At 35.2% G+C, this 27,894-nt stretch overlaps 1 protein-coding gene across 2 annotated transcripts in view; it reads right to left on the bottom strand.

The window, feature by feature from the left end:
* Nucleotides 1-27,894, bottom strand: part of SLAIN2 (SLAIN motif family member 2) — a 77,991-nt gene that overhangs the window by 35,090 nt on the left and 15,007 nt on the right. For both annotated transcript variants that reach the window (XM_036892517.2, XM_036892516.2), the window contains exons 2-3: nucleotides 6,947-7,095; nucleotides 1,420-1,584 (exon numbers count right to left, since the gene is read on the bottom strand). In XM_036892517.2, the coding sequence (XP_036748412.2) occupies nucleotides 1,420-1,584; nucleotides 6,947-7,095 (314 nt within the window). The remainder of the gene's footprint in view (nucleotides 1-1,419; nucleotides 1,585-6,946; nucleotides 7,096-27,894) is intronic.

Genomic DNA, 27,894 nt, shown 5'->3' with positions numbered 1-27,894 from the left:
AAAACTGCTGTATAAATAGATGAATTTATGATGTGTTTTCTCCCTCCCAAATTCACAGTTATTAGCAAACACCATCATCTTTTCCCTGAATAAAAAAAATCCTTTCCTTAAACAAGAAAACTGTAATTTGAGGAAAATTAGGATTCCTTGGAGATTTACGAATAAAACAAAAAAGGACATTAGGCTCATTTCTCCTACATTATGCCATGTTTACAAAATTCCTTTGTGAACTAGTAATGGGGATCCAAGGAGTTCTCGTAAGTTTTGCACAAAGATGGGATGAAAAAAATTACTGGATAAAAGAAGTATTTTATCACTCTAAACCAAAAGCAGGGAAGGAAGACAGGTCAGAGGAATAAAGGATATACATATCCAAAAGAGTCTAACTAGTTCCTAAGAAATGCTTTCATCAGATCATCCAGTTCAAGTAAAGAATAATGAATTTCCAACTCTGACAGTAATACTTCTAATACAGATTTATTTGAAACACTTGTTTCCCAGAATTCTTCACCGTAAGAGTCAGCTCCAACATGAAAGACACATAAGAGCAAGAATATAAAATAGTTGCTGTTTACATTATCAGGAAGAACACAGTGCAAATGATAGGAAAAGTATTACAAAGTCAGGCTCAAAAAGTGCCTGAATAAAACTGTTTAAGTTAAACAAATATAGCAGATTAAACTTCTTAGTATGACAGTGATGGATGAAATAGTAGCAAGTACCAATTTATGAACAAAGCAAAAAGCAGTCAATAGAGTCATTAGAGTAGGGAGTTCACGGTGAAACAATTAAGGTGGCTAAAAATACTTTAATTTTTAAGGAAGCTATAATAATTAGCCATAACGTTAACAGCAATGAGAGTAACTGAATAAGTGGTTCCAAAGGACAGTAAGCTACAGAGTAACAGTCTCAATCACAGAACCATAGCAGAATATTATTTCCCAAATTTACAGCAATCCATCTCTCCAATATAATTTAAGAATCAAAAACTCTTTCAACACATTCACATATAGGCTTATATTATTATTTAAGTACAATATCAAAGCTTATTACATAAGGTTAACTTATTTAATGAAATAAGTTAAAATAGAGCTTTTATTTATAGCTTTCACAACCTGAGCAAGCTATTCAATAAGCATCTACTGGTTAAAAAATCAAGCTTGTGACCCTATTTAATCAAGCCAGATTAAAAAAACTTGTTAAGTACATGCTAAAGAAAACTTTACATATCTAACCTGTCTCATCCATATTCCTTTTGCATATAGTACCTAGTGCCAAGGAGCTCCTCAATGATATTTTCTCTAACCAGTTAAAAGTTTTATAAATAAAAGCTTAACTACTGAGGAGTAAGTTATTTTCTAAGGTAAGGCACTAAGTTAAAAACCACTTCTTAGTTACACCATTTCACTTTCTCCTTACCTGAATTTCCAGGAAGTATTAGCTGTTTGACTATAGGAGGTCGCACAGGGGTTGAGGATGGAGAATTGAAACCACTGCTGTATGGGCTACTTGCATTTGGACTGTAAGGACTTGTGTAACTCACAGAGTTGAAAGGATTATTATATAAATTTTGCCTCTTGAGAGCTGTTTTAATGAGAAAGGGAGAAAATCAAATTTAGTAACTGAGAAAAAGTTACCATTTTATTTAAAATATTTTGCTACTAGTAAATTCATTAAGTCATTATTTCATTTAAATACAGAAACAGTCTTGTAGTACTGGGGGAAAATACACATTAATAATCACAACAAGATATTTCCATTACCTTAAATTGTTATGGAAATAAAAAAATGAAAATAATATGAGAAAAATATCTTAACAAATTATCAGCCACTAAAGTAGTTTATCTCTATCTTGTTGGAAAGTTTTGTTACAACTCTACCAACACTGAATGGCCTGTAAAAATAAAATGAAAGTAAAAAGCATGTTTATATTTTCTCATTTTTTCTATAACAAACATACATTGCTGAAAAAAAAAAAAAGTGGGGCCAAGCTTATTAAGTATTGACTATTTGGGCCAGGTTAAGATCAAAAGATGTGAGAGTTCTCTTTAAAAAAGGAAAAAAAGCCCTTTCCTGCTCCTTTCCAGCCCAAAAAGAGGAAAAAATTGGTGATCTGCATATAAAATTACAGAAAGAGCCAAAAGTAGGGCTAGGATATTGAGTGCAGTTATATACAAGAAAAATTAATACTTAAAATAGTATTTATTTCTTCCACCCCATTCTAAAATCCATAGCTTATTTTAATAAAATAAGTTACAATCGTTGGCAAAGCACTGTGTAGAGCATACAAATGTGACATGGTGCTTTTCTTAATGAGGCTTATAGCTAAGTAGTACAGGCAGAAAAAAACAATGATTTCAAGGCAAGTGAAATGCGTAGTATCATAAAGGTGCAAAGGGCTGTGAAAATGATGAGACAGGAGTAATTCATTACACTTGAGAGAAACTGGTTAAGGCTTTTTTTGGAAAGAGGCACTGGAGCAGTCTTGACAGGATGAGTAATAATTACAGTAATAAACTGAAAGTGGGAAAAGTATATGCTTTCATCTGTGTTTATAACAACAAAAGCAGTGTCTTGAAAATTTATTATGTTCAGGGAGTAAGAGTGAGCAGTCTAGAAAGGTAAAGCACACAGTGAGGGACATAAAGAGGAAAAACCAGCTAGGGCCTGGTCACTAAAGGCCTGCGATGTTATACTCAGAACGCTGAACTTTATTCAGTAGTTGTGATAATGCCATCAGTGACTTTTGAGCAAGAATGATATGATCCAATTGGTTTATGAAAAAATGACAGAAATTTTGATGTAGAATAGATTAGACTGAACTAGGCAGTTTAAGTGACCAAAAATAAAATAAAATAAGGAAAAAGAAGTACAGATATTAAAAACTGGAAAGGATTACTAAAGGAAAAAAAATAAGATGACTGAAGTTTCTGATTTGCCTGACAGAGTAGTGTGGTTTTAAGAAAAGGAACATATGTTTTTGGTTTAGCTTTTCTGTTTAGTAGGACAGTGTAGTTTTATACCTACGCACCATGGAATAAGAAACCAGACACCACACTTTAAACATATTTAGCATGTTGTGTGCTGCATTTCCTCAGAAATATCAACTTGAGCAGAAATGGAAGTACTAATTTCTTGTCTTTACACTCTGATCTTTGAAGCTTATTTTCTTTTACTTGACTATTTAATCACTAGCATTTTAGGTCCTCAGCCCTTCTATCTTCTCACTCTACAACCATATTTTTTTTCCTGCGAAATATCATTCATACCCACATTAGTATATTAATCTAGCTCCCCATTATTTATATCTCCAGTCCTAAATTTTCCTGAGCTTCAGCCCAACATACACTGCCCATTTAATGTCTCCCCTGAGGGCATGGCAAATATACCCCAGAGCCAACAAGTCCAAATTCAAATTCATGATTTTTCTGCTAAAATCAAATTCTCTTCCTGGGGTCCCCATCTCGGAATGAAAATAACCATTCATTCTGTCACACAAGCTGCAAACTAGGAAATCACTGTTGACACTTTCTTCTGTCTCCCTCATTTATTCACATTTACTTCATTCTCTTTTTCTTCCACATTTTTTCATCTCCACTACCACTCTTCCCTGCAACACACACTGCCCAGCTAACATCATCAACCCCCCTCAAAAGCATCTTATATTCACTTTTGGCCCTCCCTAATCTATTATTCATACTACAGCCAAGCACAACTTAATCTGATCATGTCTTTCCACCCACATATACCACACCCTTGAATAAAACCCTTTAATATCTTCCCACTCCTTTTATAATAAAATCCAAAATCCTTAACATGGTCTATGAGGCCTTGGAAGAGTAGGGCTCCTACATATCTTCCTGGGCTTATCTTACATCTGTCAGTTCCTTTATCTTCTCCAGCCACCCTGGCTTGTTCCTGTTCTCCATATATGCCATGCTCCTTCCCACATGACCCAGCAGGCCCCCTACAGCTCTTTTGAACCTGCTGTTCTGTCCACTTTCAACATCCTACCCCTTCTTTTGCTTTCTCCCTTATCCCACTTAAATTTTTCTGAATCTTTAAGACTCAGGTCAAATATCACTTCCTGAAATAAAATTCCTGTATCTTAAAGCTCAAAGCACTGTATACCATTCTTTTATTACATATCACCAGTTATAAAAATTATCTGTATTAAAATCTTTCTCCTACTAGATGAGGAAAAACTCCATGAGTGCAGGTGCAATGCTAGTTTTTCCTCATCATGTATCTTCCACCCTTTCCCCAAGCCCTAATACATAGCGGGCTCTTAAATATTAATTGAATATATGCATGAACAAATGAGATTAATTTGAATAGAGATGTTACTGGATACCATATGAATGGATGCAATTATCAAAAGAGAGAGAGGTGAGACAAAAGAGAGGCCTGGGTTACCCTAACTTAAAAGATGGGCAGATGGGTACAGGGGAACTGGAAAATTTAATAGGTACAGATTTTTAGTATGGGATGATGAGAATGTTTTGGAGATGGACAGTGGTGATGGTTCACAGCAATGTGAATGTACCTAATGCTAATGAACTATATATCTAAAATGGGTAGAATGGGAAATTTTATGTTATGTTAACTTCTACCATGATACAAAAAAGATGGGCAGAGAATAAAGACCGTTCAAAGGAGACTCCAAAACAAACAAACAAACAAACAAAACAAACAAACAGCAGGGAGAGTAAGACAGAGCAAAAACGATAATGCACTATCACAAAACATGAGAGAAGAACATCTTAGGAACAAGCAAGTGGTAGTACACTGCAGAGAGGCTGGGTTCGCTGGAGCAGAAATTGTTCTACTAGAACACAATAGTTAAGTTCCCAGGAAAGTTTATCTTATCAAAAAATACATTTAAAAACAATCTTCCCTCCAACTTGGAAAAACTGGAGTTTAGGAATAGAAGGCTCAAATTTGCAATAGCCAAATTCTTTTTTATTTAAATATATATTATATTTATAGCTGTAGCTATTGCTTTTATAGCATATAGCCATAAAATCTAAGCATTGTTAAAAGACCTAGTACTTGATTATACCTCATTTTGGTTCAACAGCAATAGCTGCTCTTATATACTTTTACTATCTTTAATACCCTTGTTACAATAAAGCAAAAGCCACTCATTCAAATTGCTTTTTTTGAGGTGCAATAACTTGGGATTTTCTCCTATAAGTCCAGGTTACTAATTTTCAATTGCTAATAGTTCCCATTTCTTAGGATGCTTTTAAACTAGGGGTTGGTAAACTGCAGGTAAATATGGCTTTCCTGGAACACAGCCTTGCCCATACATTTATGCATTATCTATGGCTGCTTGTGTATAATAAGGGCAAAGCTGAGTAACTGCAACTGGGACCTCACAGCTCACAAAGTCTAAACTGTTTACTATTTGGCTCTTTACAGAAAAAGTCTGCCAATTCCTGTTTTATGTTTATCTATTTACTGTCTGCCTCTCCCATTAGGTTTATTTTATTCATTGCTATATCCTCAGAGTTGAGAACAATGCATAGCACATAAGTTATGAACATATACTGTTGAATGATGAAAATTCCTAACTGTAAAATATGTTACCCTATTTCTAAAGTGAAAGAGTATTGGAAAAATGTTCCTAAAAGTATTCTTAATAAATGTCTGAATAATATCATCTAACAAATGAGTTAGAAATTTTCCAGTTATTTCAAATTGTCTTCTAGCTTGTCTACATATTTCTAATAATCTCTTATGAATATAATTTAAATCAAGCTCCAGGATATAATTATAAAAAGCATTTGATATTCAGACAAAAACATTTTTAAAAATTACATAAAAACTATTGCTTTTCCAAAAAGGATTCTCTTAATAGAGAAAATTACTTCAGTGTCAAAACACTCAGAAGCTCTGTAATCACATCCAATACATTACTCCTTACAGCCAACAAAATTACTGTGTGCCAGTTTAATTGTTTAGTCTTGCCTCCCCTGACCATTTTCAGCTTACACTTAGCAAGAGAGCACATATTTCAGTAATAAAACCAAAATAAACAATTTTAAGTATATGGCTGCTAAGTAAACACAAAGCAAAAAAACAAAAACAAAAATCTATTTAGATTAGTTAATCACACACTAACCCTTTACTACATGAGTATTCCAGAAAACAGTAGCATTCCTAAGAGACTGAGAGAAATTCTGAGTCAGTATTTTTTTCTACATTCCTACTCACACTGGCATGCTACATTAAATGCCATAAATAAAAACAGACTCACTTTGTCAGCTTTTTGAGTTCTACTAAACAAAAGAGCCTAAAATTTAAACCTAAAATGCTAAGTTTAAAAAAACAAAACAAAAACATAACAAAGAAGGGAAATGGATACATTTGTAAGCATCTACAATGAGCCCGAAAAACATGCTAGGCTCCTTCGTGAGCATTATCATTTAATCCTTAAAATAACCTTACAAAGTTCATAATTCTTAAGAGAAAAACTGAGCTCACATAAGTTAAATAAATGTGCAGAGTCACACAGAAATTAAGTGCTAGAGTGAGAATGAAGTCTCTCTGGTTCTCAACCTGTATCTTTCTATCACATGAGAATTACCCCAAGGGTGGTGAGATGATTTTAGATGATACCAAACATGTTTCAAATAGTTACTTGTTTTAACTTGTACTAGAAAAACAGTACCATATAAAAATCCATTATTTCACAGATATTATTCTTTAGGATGAAGCTAATTAAAAATGAGGACAGTGGGGAAAAAAAAGCTGTGAAGTTAAATGCTAGAGCAGGGTTATGTGCATCTGGCAAAAACTCATGATGGTATGCAGAAAGAAATTCAAAAAAATACTGCCAAGCAAACAACTGTCTTCCTAAAAATGTACTGTTCAACAAGTATCCTTTTTTTGAATAAAGAAAGCAAAAAAGATGAATTTACAAGTAAAATTACAGACATACCTGACATAGTTTGATCAAGTTTGTGGATAAGAGACTTTTTAGCACATTCCACATCAGGACTTGGGTAATCCAACACTTGCCTACACCAAACTAATGGACTAACCAATTTCTGCATTGGTGTAAGTTTTTTCTTTGGTGATGAGTACAGCCTAGAAGAAAACAAAAAACAAAAATGAAAGGGTGACACTCATTATTAAGTACAAGATTATAAGACATGGATCCTTTTGAACAAAGCAGCAGTAGACTCATGAACACTGAGAAGAAACTAGTGGTTACCAAGGGGGAGGGACTGAGGAAGGTTGGTTGGGGAAGCAGAAGGGGATAAAGGGGCACAATAATTTGCAATCACAATATAGGTTGGTCATGGGGACGGTAGTACAGCATGGAGAATACAGTTAATGACTGTAACACCTAACTACACTGATAATGACCACACTAGAGGGGGTGAAGATTTAATAATATGGGTAACTGTTGAACCACTGTGTTGTATATTTGAAACCAACATAAGATTGTTTATCAACAACACTTTAATAAAAAAAAAGATATGGATCCTTTTGTATAGATTTAAATTGGGGGAGAGTGATAAGAGTGTATTCAAAATCTTCCACATTTATTTGTGTACAAGAAAATGACACTATAATCATCAATATAAACACAAATCTCAACTATTAAATGAACCCAAATGAAACCAACTGTCCAATCCTAATATGTCTTATTTTTCTCTTTCACTCATTATAAAAATTATGAGAAAATATCTGATTTCTGTAAGTTTATTCTTTTTTCAATAGTACTTGAGTAATTCCCTAATGTATCATTAAGTTTTGTCTAGGAGGCAGAATGAGGAGATAAATACCTTGCTTTTACCTCCCAGTTCCCTTCCTACCACAAACCACGCAAAAATCTGCCTTTAGTGATTCACTCCTTTTAGTTAAGCATTATACACTCCATAGCCCTCTTCTCAAATGATGAAAACAATACTTTAAATCATAACAGAATCATTTATGAAATTACTTCAGTTTCAGGAAAGAAGAAAGGGATAGTATTTTATAAGATCCTACAGAAGATATACAAAAAGAGTAAGGTGATCAGAAGATGAAGGAAGGGAGCACTTTTATTAAATTTCCTACTTCATAGTTTTTCTTCACATTAGTCCAGATTATGTCAATTGATATTAGTTTATTTCAAATATGACTGATATGAAAAGTGTAAAGTTACTTGAATTCTAACCAGAGTGGCTTCCAAATTAAGAGACTTTCAGTGTAATTTCTGCAGTAAACAAAATTATGCCTTGATATATCTACATAGTTAAATGTCTCAAGTCAAGGAGTTAATAGTTTCACATTTTACATTAATCATTAGGACAGTAAAGTACTTTCTGAAATATATCTTTGTGATAATGGAATGGACAAACTACTTTCTAGTGACAACACATACATTTTCTCTCTCTCTTCTCTCAACTCCCCTGTCTATAACTTAGGGCTGTCACTCATATTACTTAGCTCTGGTCAAGAAATTCAAGACTAATAGGGCAAAAGTAATTTCTCTAGTGCACAATTCATGTTCAGTTGGACAAAAATAATGAAGCAATCTCAATTTATGAAATACCTAATTAACAACTCAATGAAAATGAAACCAATGGAGTTCATTTTCTTTCCAACTCAAATATTACAAATGTGTCATAACAAAGCTCTACCTCAGCAATTCCACTTTAATTGTGAACTACCATGTACTGGTGTTCTATGTTAGCAAATATTTAATAAAACTATAGATGAATAAATAACATTAATAAAATCACTTTATGATACTATCACCACTCTTTCAAAATATAACTTTTCCCTACACTGGTTTCACACAACTTACCTGTTGACTCATGTATACTTAGTATATTCTTCTACTGGCTGTAAAACTCACTTCAAAAAGTGCAAAGAACTTGAGTGAGTCTAAAAGCATGCTCACTGGAAGAAGCCAGACACAAAACAACACATACTGTATGATTCTGTTTACATGAGATGTCTAGAGAAGGACATGGAGCAGAAGGTAGATTGTTGTTGCCTAAGGCTAGAGGTAGGAGTGAGTAAAAGGTTTAATTTTAGAGTGATATAAATGCACCAAAATTACATGGTGGTGATGGTTGTGGTAAGAGTGCCATTTTAGGACTGTAAATACACTAAATTCATCAAATTATTCAATGAAATAATAAAGGTAAGACTGGAAATAATGAAATAGAGACTAAAAAAAAATAAAGGATTAATGAAACTAAGAGCTGGTTTCTAAGAAAAGTTAAAAATCAATAAACCTTTAGCCAGATGCATCAAGAAAAAAAAAAGGGCTCAACTAAGTAACATCAGAAATGAAAAACCACTTACAACTAACACCAAAGGATTATAACAGTATTTAGAAAATTATATGTTCACAAATTAGATAGCCTAGCAGGAAAGGATAAATTCCCAGATACATACAGTCTTCCAAGAAAAAACCAGGAAGAAATACAAAAAACAAGAAAATGATAGATGAATATCCTCGATGAACAGAGATGCAAAAACCCTTGACAAAACAGTAGCAAACCAAATTAAAAAATAAAATTAAAGGATCACTCAACCATGACCCAGTGAGATTTATTCCAGGGATGCAAGGATGGTTTGATATCCATAAATCATCAATGTGGTACACCATATTAACAAAAGAATAAAAACCATATGCTCAATAGATGCTGAAAAAGCATTTGACAAAATTCAACATCCATTCATGATAAAAACTCTCATAAAGCGACTACAGAGGGAACATACCTCGACATAATAAAGGCCATATATGACAAGCCCACAGTTAACATCACAGTCAACGGTAAAAAGCAGAAAGCTTTTCCTCTAAGATCAGGAACAAGACAAGGATGCTCACCCGTATTACCATTTTTATTCAACATAGTACTGGAGGTCCTAGCCATGGCAATCAGACAAGATAAAGAGATAAAAGGCATCCAAACTGGTAAGGAAGAAATTACTCTATTTGCAGATGACATGATACTATATATAGAAAACCCTAAAGACTCCACCAAAAAACTATTAGAACTAATAAAAGAATTCAGCGAAGTTGCAAGATACAATATGAATATACAGAAATCTGTTGTATTTCTACATACTAATTACAAACTATTAGAAAGAGAAATTAAGAAAAAAATACCACTTACAATTGCATCCAGAAGAATAAAATGCCCAAAGGTAAATTTAACCAAGGAGGTCAAAGACTGTACTCTGAAAACTCTTTATTTTTTATTTTTTTATTTTTTTATTTACTTATTTTTTTGAGAGGGCATCTCTCATATTTATTGATCAAATGGTTGTTAACAACAATAAAATTCTGTATAGGGAACTCAATGCACAATCATTAATCAACCCCAAGCCTAATTCTCAACAGTCTCCAATCTTCTGAAGCATAACGAACAAGTTCTTACATGGTGAACAAGTTCTTACATAGTGAATAAGTTCTTACATGGTGAACAGTGCAAGGGCAGGCATATCACAGAAACTTTCGGTTTTGATCACACATCATGAACTATAAACAATCAAGTCAGATATGATTATTAGTTTGATTTTTATACTTGATTTATAGGTGAATCCCACATTTCTTCCTTATTATTATTATTATTATTTTAAATAAAATGCTGAAGTGGTAGGTAGATGCAAGATAAAGGTAGAAAACATAATTTAGTGCTGTAAGAGGGCAAATGTAGATGATCAGGTCTGTGCCTATAGACTAAGTATTAATCCAAGCTAGACAAGGGCAACAGAACATCCACGGATGCAGAAGATTTCTCTCAAAACGGGGGGGGTGAGGTTCTAAGCCTCACCTCTGTTGATACCCAATCTCTCACCTGATGGCCCCCCTGTGACTGTGCCTGTCTTAGGTTGTTCCTCCCTTGAGGAATCTTACCCATCTCTGGCTAATCAGTAATCTTCCGGGGCCATAGAGGGAAATGTAAAGTTGGTAAGTGAGAGAGAAGAAATATTCCTTGAAAAGGCTAGCTTTTTACTTCTTTGCAGATTTATGCCCTGTGGCTTCTATGCCCAGCATTTGTGTTGAGGTATCTTTACTACTTGGAAGAATTATGATACTCGGTAATTTTCTATATGAATTCTACTAAAGGGTTGTAATTAGGAAGGAAGAAGAAAAGCTATAGAAGTAGCAGATGGAAGAAAACATGGGAAGATTGATTATTTCTTTGACATATCTTCTTGTAGAGTAACATAAGCATGTATAGGTTTTAAACTACTAATTAAATTGCATACACACATTAACATAATAGGAATACAGCTACATAACAAAAGCAGACCTACAATTACCAGCCATATCCAGGGAAACCAAGAAAACCAGTTAGGTACCCTAGGCATTTGTGATGAAAACTCTTAAGACACTGGTGAAAGAAATTGAAGAAGACATAAATAAATGGAAAGCTATTCCATGCTCATGGATAGAAACAATTAATATTGTCAAAATAGCCATCCTGCCCAAAGCAAGCTACAGATTCAATGCAATCCTATCAAAATACCTATGGCATTTTTCAATTAACTAGAGCTAATAATCCTAAAATTTATATGGAACCACAAACAAAACAAAAAAAAATCCAAACAGCCCAAGCAATCTTGAGATAGAAAAGCAAAGCTGGGGGTATCACACTTCCTGATTTCAAGCTATACTACAAAGCTACAGCAATCAAAACAGTATGGTACTAACAGATGCACAGACCAAAGGAACAGAATAGAGAGCCCAGAAATAAAGCCACGCCTATATGGTCAATTAATACAGATAAGGGAGGCAAGAATATACAATGGGGAATAGGCAGTCTCTTTACCAATGATGTTGGGGAAACTACACGCAAAAGAATGAAATAAGCACTGTCTTAAACTGCACACAAAAATAAACTGAAATTGATTTAAGGACTTAAATATAAAACCTGAAGCCATAAAATTCTTAGAAGAAAATCAGCAGTAAACTCTTGAACATCAGCGTTATTAATTTTTTTCTGGATATATCTCCCTAGGTAAGAAAAACAAATAAAAACTACAATGAATAGGCAAAATTTGGAAGCAACTTACATGTCCATCAACAGACGAATGGACAAAAAAGATGTAGTACATATATACAATGAAATATGACTCAGCCATAAAAAGAATGAAAGCTTGGAGAGGATTAAAAATGGCAGAATAGGAAGGCAAGATGGAAACCTCCTCCCAAAAACACATAAAAGGAAAATATGGCAAATGCAACTAGAGCTGAAAGTAACCTGAGGACTGTGGAACAGACTCCCTACACCTGAGGAAGAAGACAGGACCACACAGAAAAGGGTGAGGCAGCAAAGACAAGATTGAGTGGAACCCAAACACTCCCCTCACCCCAGCTTATAGGCCGGAGAAAGAGCAACAGAGCAGGGAGGGGGTAGGAGCCCAGGAGTGCTGCACACCTGGCCAGGGAGATCTGCTCTGGGAGCATAAGCCCACATTCAGTTTGAAGACTTGCCAGCAGTGGGAGCGGTACCAGAGGGGACAAGGGTTGGATGGAACTCTCTCCTCAGGAGAAAGGGCAGGTGGAGGATTTCTCCTCAGCTCTTTCTCAGTCCAAGAGATTGGGAACTCTCAGGAGCCCCAGACACTCCATCCCCACTTCTGGCAATGCAGCCCCACAGCTTCTCCCTGCACACGCTGCTGACAGACAACCCACTTGAGCCAGCATCAGCATCACACTTTGCTGCCTGCCAGGCAGCGGGAGACTCTCCCAGTTTGCTTGGCTCCATTTCAGCCCAACTGGGGAGATGCCTGGAGGAGTGAGCCCCACAAGCTCCTTCTTCCCAACAGATGTTCAAACCTGGAACTGTGCGTCTGGCTGGGGCACATCGGTTTGTCCACCCCATTAACCCTGCAGCCCTGCCATTGCTGCAGGCCAGGCAGAGGGTGGCCCGCCACACAGTGAGCTCAACAGAGATTTCTGAGTTGATCACAAAGGAAGCAGCTCAAGCAAATGCCCACCCAGATTTAGACCACTACAAAAGCCAAGCAGAAAGGTGCCCCACCCACAGCACGCCTACAGCTGGGGCCCTGCAAAATAGAACCAAACACTAGGGTAAAGACTCTTGAGCTTCTGGGTGCCAAAGCATGCCTTCTTCATAAAGTTATTACTCTTTATACCAGAAAGCATAGTATAAACATTTAATACAAAGGAGGAAACAGAATCCCTGACAAAATGAGCAGGAAGAGGAATTTGATCCAAATAAAACTACAAAATAGAACCTCAGAAAGAGGGCTAAATGAAACAGAGATCACCAATCTTTTTAATAAAGATTTCAAAATGAAAGTCATGAACATGCTCACAGATTTAAAGAAAAGTATTCAAGATCTCAGGGAGAACTTCAACAGAGATAAAAAACCTGAAAAAGAGCCAGAGCTGAAGAACACAGTATCTGAAATGAAGCACACAATGGAGTGACTTAAAGTAGATGAGATCATGTAGTGGAGATGGTAAATGAGATAGAAATTAGAGAACAGGAAAACAAAGAAGCTGAGAAACAGAGAGAAAAAAGGATCTCTAGAAATGAAAGAAAGATAAGAGAGCTATGTGACCAATCCAAATGAAACAATTGCATAATAGGAATACCAAAAAGAGAAAAGAAAGACAAAGGGATATAAAATCTCTTTAAGGAAATAATTGTTGAAAACTTCCCCAACCTGGGGAAGGAAATAAACACTCAAGTCATGGGAGTACAGAGATCCCCTAACAAAAGGAACCCCAGCAAGACAACACCAAGACATATAATAATTAAAATGGCAAAGATAAAGGATAAGGAGAGTGTGTTGAAAGCAGCAAGAGAGAGAAATAATACTACTTCTAAAGGAAATCACATCAGGCAATCAGCAGACTTCTCAACAGAAACTCTACAGGACAAAAGGGAGTGGCATGAAAAATTTAATGTACAGAAACAGAAGGACCTCCAACCAAGAATCCTCTACCTGGCAAGATTACCATTTAAATTTGAAGCAGGGATTAAACAATTTCCAGGTAAACAAAAGTTGAAGGAATTTACCACCACTAAGCCAGTCTTACAAGACATGATAAAGAGACTGCTGTAGGTGGAAATGACCATAAGGCTAAATAGCTTTCACTAGTAGAAAAAAATCCACAGTAAAGGTAGTACACCAAGTCATTACCAAGCAAGTTTGAAAAAAAAAAAATCAAAAGAAGCAAAATCAATTATACACAATATCAGTCAAGGGATATACAAAAAGTGCAGATTATAACATCTCATATGAAAAACGTGGAGGAGGAGGAAGAAAGAAAAAACATACCTTTAGGTTGTGTTTGAAACAGAGTAATCAGAAATTCAAGCGACACTATTATATAGTAAAGAAGCTATCCTTGAACCTTTGGTAACCACAAAACTAAAGTCTAAAATAAACAAACACACATAAAAATAAATAAACTTAAAAAATAGAAGTCCAATTACAACACTAAAGAAAACCATCAATAACAAGAGTATAAGAGAGGAAGAAACATAAAGGAGATATAAAAAACAGCCAGAAACAATTAATAAAATGGCAATAGGTACATATCTATCAATAATTACCTTAAATGTAAATGGACTGAATGAACCAATCAACAAGAGTAGCAAAATGGATAAGGAAAGAAGACCCATCTATATGCTGCCTACAAGACACTCATTTCAGACCCAAAGACATACACAGACTAAAAGTGAATGATGGAAAAGGATATTACATGCAAATAATAGAAAAAAGCAGGAATAGCAGTACTTAGACAAAATTGATTTCAAAACAAAGTAAGTAATAAGAGACAATGAAGGACATTACATACTGATAAAGGGATCAGTTCAAGAAGAGGCTATAACCATTATAATTATCTGTGCACCCAACATAGACACACCTAACTATGTAAAACAAACACTGAAAGAATTAAAGGAGCAAATTATTATAACACATTCATTTTAGGAGACTTTAACATATCACTCACACCAACAGACAGATCAACCAGACAGAAAATGAATCGAGAAACAGAGGCACTGAACAACACATGAGATCAAATGGACTTAATCAGTATCTACAGAACACTCCATCTAAAAGCAGCAGGATACACATTTTTCTCAAGTGTACATGGAACGTTCTCCAGAACAGATCACATACTAGGCCACAGGAAGAGCCTTAACAAATTCAAAATCACTGAAATTGTATCAAGCAGCTTCTCAGACCACAATGCTATGAAACTAGAAATAAACTTCACAAAGAAACCAAAAAGACTTACAAACAAATGGAGCCTCAACAACATGCTTCTAAATAATCAATGGATCAATGAACAAATTAAAAGAGAAATCAAGCAATACATGGAGAAAATGAAAACAAAAACACAACAGCCTAAAATCTGGAGTACACAGTAAATGCAGTTCTAAGAGGAAAGTAAATAGCAATACAGGCTTACCTCAAGAAACAAGATCAAAAGTAAGCAGTCTAAAATCACAATTAAAGAAACTGAAAAAGAAAAGCAAATGAAACCAAAGTCAGCAGAAGGAGGGACATAATAATGATCAAAGCAGAAATAAATAAAATAGAGAATAAAACAATAGAAAAAAAGTAACGAAACCAGGAGCCAGTTCTTTGAGAAAATAAAATAGATAAAGCCATAGTCAGATCCATAAAAAAAAAAGTGTACACACATACAGAATCAGAAATGAAGAAGGAATAATAAATGGATACCACAGAAATACAATTAGTAGAGAATGCCATGAAAAATTATATGCCAATAAATTGGACAACTTAGAAGAAATGGACAACTTCACAGAAAAATACAACCCTCCAAGACTGACCAAGGAAGAAACAGAAAATCTGAACAGACCAATTACCAGCAATGAAATTGAACTGGTAATAAAAAAACTCCCCCCAAAAACAAAACTCCATGTCCAGATGTCTTTACAGCTGAATTCTACCAAACATTTAAAGAAGAATACCTGTCCTTTTTAAAGTATTCCAATAAGTAGAAGAGGGAATACTCCCAAACTCATTCTATGAGGGCAGCATCACTCTAATACCCAAACCAACAGACACCACAAAAAAAAGAAAATTACAGATCAATAGCCCTGATGAACAACACATGCAAAAATCCTCAACAAAATATTAGCAAATCAAATCCAAAAATACATCAATCATTCATCATGACCAAGTTGGATTTATTCCAGGGATGCAAGGGTGGTACAATATTTGTAAATCAATCAATATCATACACATTAACAAAAAGAAAGATAAAAACCATTCGATCATCTCAATAGATGCTGAAAAAGCATTTGACAAAATTCAACATCCATTCATGATAAAAACTCTTGACAAAATGGGCATAGAGGGTACGTACCTCAACATAATAAAGGCTATACAGGACAAACCCACAGCCAACATCATACTTAATAGCAAAAAACTGAAAGCTTTTCCTCTAAGATCAGTAACAAGACAAGGATGTCCACCCGTATTACCACTTTTATTCAACATAGTACTGGAGGTCCTAGCCAGAGCAATCAGACAACACAAAGAAATAAAAGGCATCCAAATTAGTAAGGAAGGAGTTAAACTCTCCCTATTTGCAGATGACATAATATTATACATAAAAACCCTAAAGAATACAACAAAAAACTACTAGAGTAACTGAATTCAGCAAAGTTGCAGGATACAAAATTAATACACAGAAATGTTACATTCTTATATACTAACAACAAACTAGCAGAAAGAGAAATCAGGAAAACAACTCCATTTTCAATTGCATCAAAAAGAATAAAATACCTAGGAATAAACCTAACCAAGGAGGTGGAAGATCTATACTATGAAAAGTACCAGACCCTCATGACAGAAATTTAAAAAGACACCAAAAAATGGAAATATATCCCATGTTCATGGAAAGGAATAATACTGTCAAAACGGCCATCCTGCCTACACCAACCTAGATTCAATGCAATCCCTATCAAAATATCAACAGTGTTCTTCAATAAACTAGAACAGATAGTTCTAAAATTTATATGGAACCACAGAAGACCCCAAATAGCCAAAGCAATCCTGAGAAAGAAGAACAAAGCTAGGGGATTATGCTCCCTGACTTTATGCTCTACTACAAAGTTACATTAATGAAAACACTTGGTAGTTGCCCAAGAACAGACCCATAGATCAATGGGACAGAATTGAGAGCCCAGATATAAATCCATGCATATATGTTCAATTAATATATGGCAAAGGAGCCACAAATATACAGTGGGGAAAAGACAGCCTCTTCAACAACTGGTGGTGGCAAAACTGGACAGCTACATCTAAGAGAATGAAACTGGATTACTGTCTAACTCCATACATAAAAGTAAACTCAAAATAGATCAAAGACCTGAATGTAAGTCATGAAACCATAAAACTCATAGAAAAAAACACAGGCAAAAATCTCTTGATTATAAGTATGAGCATTTGTTTCCAGATATATCTCCTTGGGCAAGGGAAACAAAAAATGAACAAGTGGGACTATATCAAACTAAAAAGCTTCTGTACAGCAAAGGACACCATCAGCAGAACAAAAGGGCATCCTACAGTATGGAAGAACATATTTGTAAATGACTCATCGGATAAGGGGTTACCATCCAAAATATATAAAGAACTCATACATTTCAACACCAAAAAAACAAATAACCCCCTCAAAAAATGGGCAGAGGATTTGAACAGACACTTGTCCAGAGAAGTACAGATGGCCAACAGGCACTTGAAAAGATGCTCCATATCACTAACCACGCAAATGCAAATTAAAACCACAATGAGATATCACCTCACACAGTTAGAATGGCCACTATCCAGAAGACAAGAAACAACAAATGCTGGTGAGGGTGCAGAGAAATAGGAACCCTCCTACACTGCTGATGGGACTGCAAATTGGTGCAATTGCTATGGAAAGTAATATGGAGGTTACTGAAAAACTAAAAATAGAAATACCATTTGACCCAGTAATTCCACTCCTAGGAATTTATCTGAAGAAAACAAAATCCCTGATTTGAAAAGACATATACACCCCTATGTTTATCACCGCACTATTTGCAATAGCCATGATATGGAAGCAACTTAAGTGTCAATAGATGAATAGATAAAGAAGATGTGGTATATACACAATGGAATATTATTCATCCATGAAAAGAAACATCCTGCCTTTGCAACAACACGGATGGAGATAGAGGGTATTATGCTCAGTGAAATAAGCCAGGTGGAGAAAGACAAATATCATATGATTTCACTTATTTGTGGAATATAAAAACAAAGAAAATACAGAAGGCATAAAACAGCATTAGACTCATAGACACCAAGAGGTGACTAGTGGTTACCAAGGGAGAGGGGGACTGCTGAACCACTCTGATGTACATTTGATAATAAAAAAAAAAAAAAGAACAAAAGCTTGGTACTTGTGACAGTGTGGACGGACCTTAAGAGACTAAGTCAGAGAAAGACAAATACTATGATTTCACTATATGTGGAATCTAAAAAACAAAAACAAACTAGCAAACAAAGAAAACAGAAATAGATTCATAAATAGAGAAGACTGGTCTGGTGGTTGCAATACATTGCAGGGAAGTGGTTGTGAAATAGACAGAGGAGATTAAGAGGTACAAACTTCCAATTATAAAATAAGGAAACCAAAGAGATGAAAGGTACAGCATAGAGAATATTCAATATTGTAATAACATTGTATGGTGACAGATAGTAACTACATTTATTGTTGTGAGCATTTTATAATGTATAAAATTGCCAGATCACTGTTTCACATGTGAAACTAATATTGCATATCAACTACACTTCAATTAATAAATAGAAATTAAAGACATCCATATTGTAAAGAAAGAAGTAACGTTGTCTTTATTGATAGACAACATGATCCTGAATAGAGAAAATCCTTTGAAGACATCTACCAAAAACAAATAGAATGTGTTTAGCAAGATCACAAGATATAAGATTAATAGACAAAATACCAATTGTATTTCTATATAATTATCAATGAACAATTTGAATATGAAATAAATATAACAATTCAGTTCACAACAGAATCAAAAAGAATAAAATACTTAGGAATAAATTCAACAAATGAAGTGCAAAAGTTGTAAAGTGAAAATAAAACAATAAGAGAAATTAAAGACAAGTGGAGAAATGAACCATGTTCATAGATATAGACTCAATACTGTCAAGAGTCAATTTCCAAACTAATCCACAGAATCAACACAATCCTTTAAAAAATATATCAGCAGGCATTTTTAGAGAAATTGACAAATTGTTTCTAAAAGCTATATGAAAATGTAATAGCAAAGAATAGCTGAAACAAATTTGAAAAAGAAAAATCTTATTTTTTTTTTATTTGAAAATCTCTGGTTTTGTTCCCTTCCAACCCTTTCTATTTACTGCAGCCAAATTTTTTTTCTAAACTATGAATCTGCCTTTCTTGGTATTCCTCTGCTACAAACTCTATGCCAGTTTTCTTTCACCCAAGGATAGAGTCTTCCAAAAAATGTTCCTCAGTGTCCTTGAGACACCAAGCAATGATCTAACTCTCAGCAGTTCTTTTTTTCAGTTACATTTCTCACCCTCCCTCCACCAACCAATCTAAAAAACAGCCATATGGTACTAATTTCTATTCCTGGAAAGCCCAACACTTTTGCTTCTGGGTCATTTATGCAGGCTTGTCCCCCTTGCCTGAAACAAGCTCGATTCCACTTTTTGCTTACCTCATCCTTGCATGCCCAACTTCAGCCAGCCCATTCCTACTTTCTCCTGAATTGCAGCTTAAATGTCATTTCTTCAGAGAAACCTTCCTTCAACACCTCTCGTAAGACTATATTTGGTGCCCCTACTATATACTACTATTTACTATAATGAAGCAAGGTGTTTTTTTATTTAAAAAAATTTTAATTGTAGTTGATAGACAATATTACATTAGTTTCAGGTAAGCAACACTGATTCGGCAGTTACATACATTATGAAATGCTCACCACAATCAGTGTAGTTACCATCTGTCATACAAAGTTATATTATTGACTACATTCCCTATGCTGTACTTCTCACATGAAGCAAGGGGGTATAACAAAGCATCTTTGCAGCCACTTAGATATGCCCCATCAAAAAAGGATATTCCATTTTTAACCCTTGTTCTATTTATAAGATTTACTTCATACTCTATTCATTTTTGTCCTGTTTGAGGTTTTGAGTTGGTATTTGTAAGTTGAAAAGAGACATTTAAAAAACTGAGAGGCAATAAGAATGCTGCAATATGGATGAGTCTCAAAGACACTGTGCTAAAAAGAAGCCAGCCACAAAAGACCACACTGTATCATACCATTTATATAAAATGTCTAGAATAGGCAGATCGATGAGACTGAAAGTAGATCAGTGGTTGCCTAGGGATAGAAGTGAGGGTTGGAAGAGGAATGAGAAGTGACTGCTAATGAATACAAGGTTTCTTTTGGGGATGTAGAAGATATTCTAAAACAAGATTATGGTGATGGTTGTACTATCCTATAAAGATACTAGAAATTACTGAATACTGAAAACCATAGTATACTTTAAGCAGGTGAATTTTATGGTATGGTATGGCATGTATTATACCTCAATAAAGCTGTTTTAAAAATCTGTCAGAAATAGGCTCTTCAAAATACTGCTTTTTCCCTTGAATAATCATTACAGAAGAATTAAATACGATTAAAATACAATTTATGTATATGGCTAAATACTAAGAGTACTAGTATAAATATAAGAATATGATTATGAAACTGACAATAATAAATCATATTTTGGTCATGTCACACATATATGGTATAATATGCTGTGATAAAAAAATTAAGACTATAAATTCATTTTTTTTTAAAGTGTAACAGTAATGCAAAAGTATAACAATAGTAATACAGAAATGTATAAATACAAGGAGTGATAATAGCCCCCTCCCCTATCAATTCTATCTCCCAAGGTTATTTACAGTGTGGAGTATGTCTCTCCCAACTTTTCTGTGCACATACACATAGTAGACATATAATTAAATGATGGAGATAGGAAAGAAGACCAGAGTTACTTTGTTGAATTTATGGTAACCATAGTAATCACTTTCTGTACTATAGTCAGCTGAAAGTAGGCTAGTGAAGCTAAGAACAACAAAGATTTAACTTTAAGTTAAAATACATTTCTTTAGATTGGTGTGAAAACTTTTTACAGGCCAAGGAAAATAAAATTATAATACCTCAAAACCAGCCTTCTTTATCTATTGAGGCATATTAAAAGCAAAAGAACAGAGCCTTTGTCGTCACAAAGTTCAATGCATAATCCCTGGTACAATGATTGACATTTAGCAATGATTAAATATTTGAACCTGCAAAAACACTGAATAAAGCAACCATGTTTTAAAATACATATAAAAACAATAAAGGAAATGTACCAAAGAAAATGAGATCAAAGTGACCATTTTGAGTGTTTGTTTTTATAATTTTATATTTGAAACTTTCAATAAAAGTATCTTTGGTTTTATCCACAAGTAAATATAATTTGGTAATTCTAAACTATTAGGATACATTGTTTTATGATTTAACAAGCTCTCTAATGTGGCAATAATATTATTATTATTTATACTATATCAAGTATTTATTATATGCCAAGCATGGTTTCAGTAGTTTCAACATATGAACTCTTACAATTTTCACAACAAACCTATGAGATAGGCACTATTATAATCTCCATTTTATAGATGAGGTCACTAGGGCACAGGGAGATAAATGACTTGTCCAAGATGGCACAGTCATTAAGTGGCCAAACAAGGATTGCTCCAGAACCTGTGCCTGCAACTATTACACTTTACTACCTAATGCCACTGTTTAAAAAAAATACAAAAGACCCTTAAGTTAAAGAGTTCAATATAGTAATTATTCTAACAGCCTCCTGCTGTTCCTTGCTCTCTTCTAAACCCTAGAGTTGTAATTCATCAATTACAATTAAAAAATCACAACTCAATTGAAGAAAAGTATCTTCAGTTCATATATATATATATATATATATATATATATATACACTAAGTCTTCTTGAACTTTAGAGTGATCATCACACCATTTACTATTATATTTGGCCCCCTAGCTGACATAAAGGCATATGACACTATATTTATATGAAGAAATATAAAATAGCTTCTGGTTTTTAGAACACTAATCTGTATAACCAATAATAATGGTAATTATTAGCAAGGTAAATTCTTTTTTTTCTCTTTTTTTTTTCAGTTAGCAAGGTAAATTCATTGATAAAGTCTTAGAAAAGTTTAGAAGCACTGAAGTGACACTGGCTGCAGGGTAGGATGCATATATAAGCAGCAGATATGACAGCAGAACACAACATGGTAAATCGAAAAACAGAGCAAGCAGAACAGACTGAAGAAAAGCTTTAAAGTAGTGAACCCCAAACTTTTATACAGCGACAGTCTATGCTTCCATTTTCCTTTCATAACTCTTGATTCTTACTCTGGTATGGCATGGGTTTTTTAATTTTAAGAAAATCAAAACAGTTTTGATATTCTCTGAGATGTCATAAAACTGAGCTTGGACATTAGTTCTTTAAAAAGATAAACTTAAAATTAAGGTAGAGCCATGTACTACTGGGAAATAACAGTTACAGTGAGACCAACCCAGAGTGTAGCAATCATAAATTGAGTTGTTTCTTTTTGAGAAAAGATATTAGTAGACTGGGAGTCTCAAACTATACCAAACTCTGAAATTTTGGCAACAGCTATAAAGCAAGAGGCAGTCGTTATGTATACTAATACTTACCTTTTCAGCTACAACTGAATACATAGACTGCAACTACTACTCATAGAATTTTTTAGTCCACAAAAAACATACATGGGTGTATGTATATACCCATATGTACATTAATATATATGAGATTTGTGTGTGTAATCCACACTGATTTGTTTGGAGAAACTTGCTTGTTAATAGCTAACTTTGTGAAATGCCTTACCAGGATGTTAACTATGGAAGCGATGGTACTTATGGCTAAAAGCCATAACTTTTAACAAATGATGTATCCTTCAAACCCCAGATAATAATGCATACAATAATGACTCTAAATAGTTTGTGAAGGTTTTAAAAATTAATTAATTTTATTGTTGAGGTTTCTGCAAAGATATGAGAAAAGATATGACAGCATAGTTAGAATTCACAAACAAAATTATCCTCAGAGAATTTTCTATGTGCAGTATCCCTATGAGTTCTAAAGTTTCTTAAATTACAAAACATTTTATCCACTTTACTAAACTATGAACCAAATAACAATAGGAAGAAATCTAAATATATTTAGATGTACATGTTTTTGTATAAATACATACATATATTATTTAAATATATGTGGTTTAACCTAAACAACAGGTTAGCCTAAAAGGGAAATTAGCAGGCCCCCTCAAAAACTAATCACATCCTAAAATTACTATTACTCCTATATATAGCTAAATAGTTATGAATAAAGATATACTATCTAATCTCATTATAATGATAAAATATACTAATTAGGCACTAAATGCATATTTAAAACTTCTCTAACAAGACAGCATTTATTAAGTTCAAGTTCCATTCCTCAAGCTTATCAGACTCCATAGGTCACGTATAGTCAGACTGACCCACCCCTGCTTCTTTTTCACACCTTTTAAACAAAACAACCCTTAACAGCCACACATGACTGGGTAGTACTATTTTACTCTCAGAGATGGGCAGAAGCTCCTGAATGGAGTAGTGGAGGGCCACGTATGGCAGGGCCTTCTTTATAGTAAACTGCAGAAGACGGAAATGGTTTGATCCATCCTCCTGAAAACTAAACCTCTAATTTTTAACTAAATAATGCCTCCTTCTTCATCTTACCTTACCAAATATTTTCACAAATCTCATAGCAGATATTATGGTAGTGCATTATCGTGCTATTATTTCTCATATTTCAAGGAGATACAATCACTTTTTCTTTTCCTCTCTCAAGTCCTTTAACATCCTTAAGAAATTTCCATTTTATTCCAGAATCTGAGCCTTTTCCAAGATCAAAGCAAACTGTATGATTAGCAATTTTTGAGCCACACCTAGTCTAAAGACCTAATTTAAGCCTTCCTCTTAAGCAAGCTGGTTTGTTCCTAAAGGTGTCTATTTCCTCCATAATTTATTTTTTATTTTTCTTTTTTTCCTCCATAATTTAGATTCCCAAATCCAAGATCCCAGAGGATGTGATTAATAGAACAGGCAAAATGGGAACTTATATTACTGAAAGCCTTAAAACCTAATATGTTTTTACAAGTTCATTTTTGCTACTAAACGAGCACAACAGTAGACACTGTGCAGTTTGTTTTGGCTAGTACAAGTCATTACTATAATAAGGAAGAGTACATTGTTGTAACTCAACCCATTTACACTAAGATACTACTTATTTCCACATTAATTTTCCCTAACATCTCTATTCTCAATCTGTTGTCTCCACTACAGATAGAGGGAGTTTATGTCAGCAATAATGAATCCCTGAGTTAAGGAAAAGGGGGAAATGTAACAAAAATGACAAACTTCTAGATTCTAACAACTAATTTTAACTAACAAGTACTAATGAGGCTGTGACTACTAGAAATATCTATGCAGTATTAAGCTCTCATCTACAACAGTGCAGCAGAATAGATGAATAAACAATTTAAAACTCATTTAGAAAGTATTTCACACAAACAGCCCCCTTTTGCCCACATGTAAATTCCTTTTCAATTAGCACAAATGACACGTGGAATTGAGAAAACAACTGTATGAGATGGAGAAATCAGTTCCTAACCCTCCCCCTCAAAAATGAGTATTTTAAATAGTAAATATTTTTATGTATTACATGTACCTGTTCATTCTTTTATATGAGGCTTTTAAGAAATTCTAATAAAAACCATTAATAAAGCTTTGTCCTTTCCTTGAGAGCCAAGACTGTTTCTTTTCTCAATACAGGCAAAGCTGCTTCTAGGTAAATTAAATAAAGAATATGTGAATTTATGGAAAATTGGACTAAAATTCCTTTATTTTACAAAAATGTGGGATCGTAAGATTACAAGTACATGGATGAAAGTAGAGGACACTAAATTTAACTAAAAATGTTAAACAACTGTAAATTTAAAAACAAGGATATTATGTGAGTTGATTACAGGCCAATAGGCCAAGGGAGGATATAAGTAATGTCACTTAGCTACTAAAAATTGGAATTTTAGTACAAAGAAAAGATGTAACAGCAATAAGGGCACCACTTCAAGTTTTCAGACATCTGCTGAAAACTTCACCCTGCACACAGCACAACACTTAAGAAATTCCTGGGGGGCGGAAGATGGCGGCGTGAGTAGAGCAGCGGAAATCTCCTCCCAAAACAACATATATCTATGAAAATATAACAAAGACAACCCTTCCTAGAATAAAGACCAGAGGACATAGGACAATATCCAGACCACATCCGCACCTGCGAGAACCCAGCGCCTCGCGAAGGGGGTAAGATACAAGCCCCGGCCCGGCGGGAGCCGAGCGCCCCTGCCCCCAGCTCCCGGCGGGAGAAGAGCAGGCAGAGCGGGAGGGAGACGGAGCCCAGGACTGCCGAACACCCAGCCCCAGCCATCCGGGCCACAGTGCAGGGCGCTCCATACTAGGAAAACAGGGCAGCAAGAACAGTGAGCAGGCACTGGAGGCTGGGCCACAGAGGACATAAGAAAAGCGCGAAACCATTTTTTTTTTTTGCTTTTTTGCTGTTTTGTTTTGGCGAGCGCTTTTTGGAAGACTTAAAGGGATAGGGACCCCAATACTAGGGAAACAGGGCAGAAAAAATGGTGAGCAGAGGCCTGAGGCTGGCACCGGAGAATAAAGAAAAACGAACGACCAACTTTTTTTTTTTTTTTAATTAAAAAAGTTTTGTTTTTTTTTTTTTAATTTAAAAATTTTTTTCTTTTTTTTTTTTGGTGGTCGTTGTTTTGTTTTGGCGGGTGCTTTTTGGAAGACTTAAAGGGGCAGGGCGGGTCACTTAATCCAGAGGTTGGGAATCCGGGGATCTCTGGGCACCCTAACCCATGGGCTGCAGGGAGCAGGGAGGCCCCTTACGGAGATAAATAGCCTCCCAGCAGCTCCCCCTCCAACGCGACTCCACCACTTTGGAGTAGCTGCCCGAGCCAGGCCACGCCCACAGCAACAGCGGAGATAAACTCCATAGCAGCCGGGCAGGAAGCAGAAACCCTGTCTGCGCGCAGCTGCGCAGCGCAAGCCACTAGAGGTCGCTGTTCTCCCAGGAGAGGAGGACCACAAACCAACAAGAAAGGAAGTCCTTCCAGCCGTCACTCGTCCCAGCTCTGCAGACTATTCCTATCACCATGAAAAGGCAAAGCTACAGGTAGACAAAGATCACAGAGACAACACCAGAGAAGGAGACAGACCTAACCAGTCTTCCTGAAAAAGAATTCAAAATAAGAATCATAAACATGCTGACAGAGATGCAGAGAAATACGCAAGAGAAATGGGATGAAGTCCAGAAGGAGATCACAGATGCCAGAAAGGAGATCGCAGAAATGAAACAAACTCTGGAAGGGTTTATAAGCAGAATGGATAGAATGCAAGAGGCCATTGATGGAATTGAAATCAGAGAACAGGAATGCATAGAAGCTGACATAGGGAGAGACAAAAGGATCTCCAGGAATGAAACAATATTAAGAGAACTGTGTGACCAATCCAAAAGGAACAATATCCGTATTATAGGGGTCCCAGAAGAAGAGAGAGGAAAAGAGATGGAAAGTATCTTAGAAGATATAATTGCTGAAAACTTCCCCACACTTGGGGAGGAAATAATCGAACAGACCACGGAAATACACAGAACCCCCAACAGAAAGGATCCAAGAAGGACAACACCAAGACACATAATAATTAAAATGGCAAAGATCAAGGACAAGGAAAGAATGTTAAAGGCAGCTAGAGAGAAAAAGGTCACCTATAAAGGGAAACCCATCAGGCTAACGTCAGATTTCTCAACAGAAACCCTACAGGCCAGAAGAGAATGGCATGATATATTTAATACAATGAAACAGAAGGGCCTTGAACCAAGGATACTGTAACCAGCACGACTATCATTCAAATATGACGGTGGGATTAAACAATTCCCAGACAAACAAAAGCTGAGGGAATTTGCTTTCCACAAACCACCTCTACAGAACATCTTACAGGGACTGCTCTAGATGGGAGCACTCCTAGAAAGAGCACAGCACAAAACACCCAACATATGAAGAATCGAGGAGGAGGAACAAGAAGGGAGAGAAGAAAAGAATCTCCAGACAGTGTATATAACAGCTCAATAAGTGAGCTAAGTTAGGCAGTAAGATACTAAAGAGGCTAACCTTGAACCTTTGGTAACCACGAATTTAAAGCCTGCAATGGCAATAAGTACATATCTTTCAATAGTCACCCTAAATGTTAAGGGGTTGAATGCACCAATCAAAAGACACAGAGTAACAGAATGGATAAAAAAGCAAGACCCATCTATATGCTGCTTACAAGAAACTCACCTCAAACCCAAAGACATGTACAGACTAAAAGTCAAGGGATGGAAAAACATATTTCAAGCAAACAACAGTGAGAAGAAAGCAGGGGTTGCAGTACTAATATCAGACAAAATAGACTTCAAAACAAAGAAAGTAACAAGAGATAAAGAAGGACACCACATAATGATAAAGGGCTCAGTCCAACAAGAGGATATAACCATTCTAAATATATATGCACCCAACACAGGAGCACCAGCATATGTGAAACAAATACTAACAGAACTAAAGGGGGATATAGACTGCAATGCATTCATTCTAGGAGACTTCAACACACCACTCACCCCAAAGGATAGATCCACCGGGCAGAAAATAAGTAAGGA

This window comes from Manis pentadactyla, chromosome 5, assembly GCF_030020395.1.
Source record: "Manis pentadactyla isolate mManPen7 chromosome 5, mManPen7.hap1, whole genome shotgun sequence".
Lineage (NCBI taxonomy): Eukaryota > Metazoa > Chordata > Mammalia > Pholidota > Manidae > Manis > Manis pentadactyla.
This window is presented reverse-complemented; position numbering and strand designations above follow the sequence as displayed.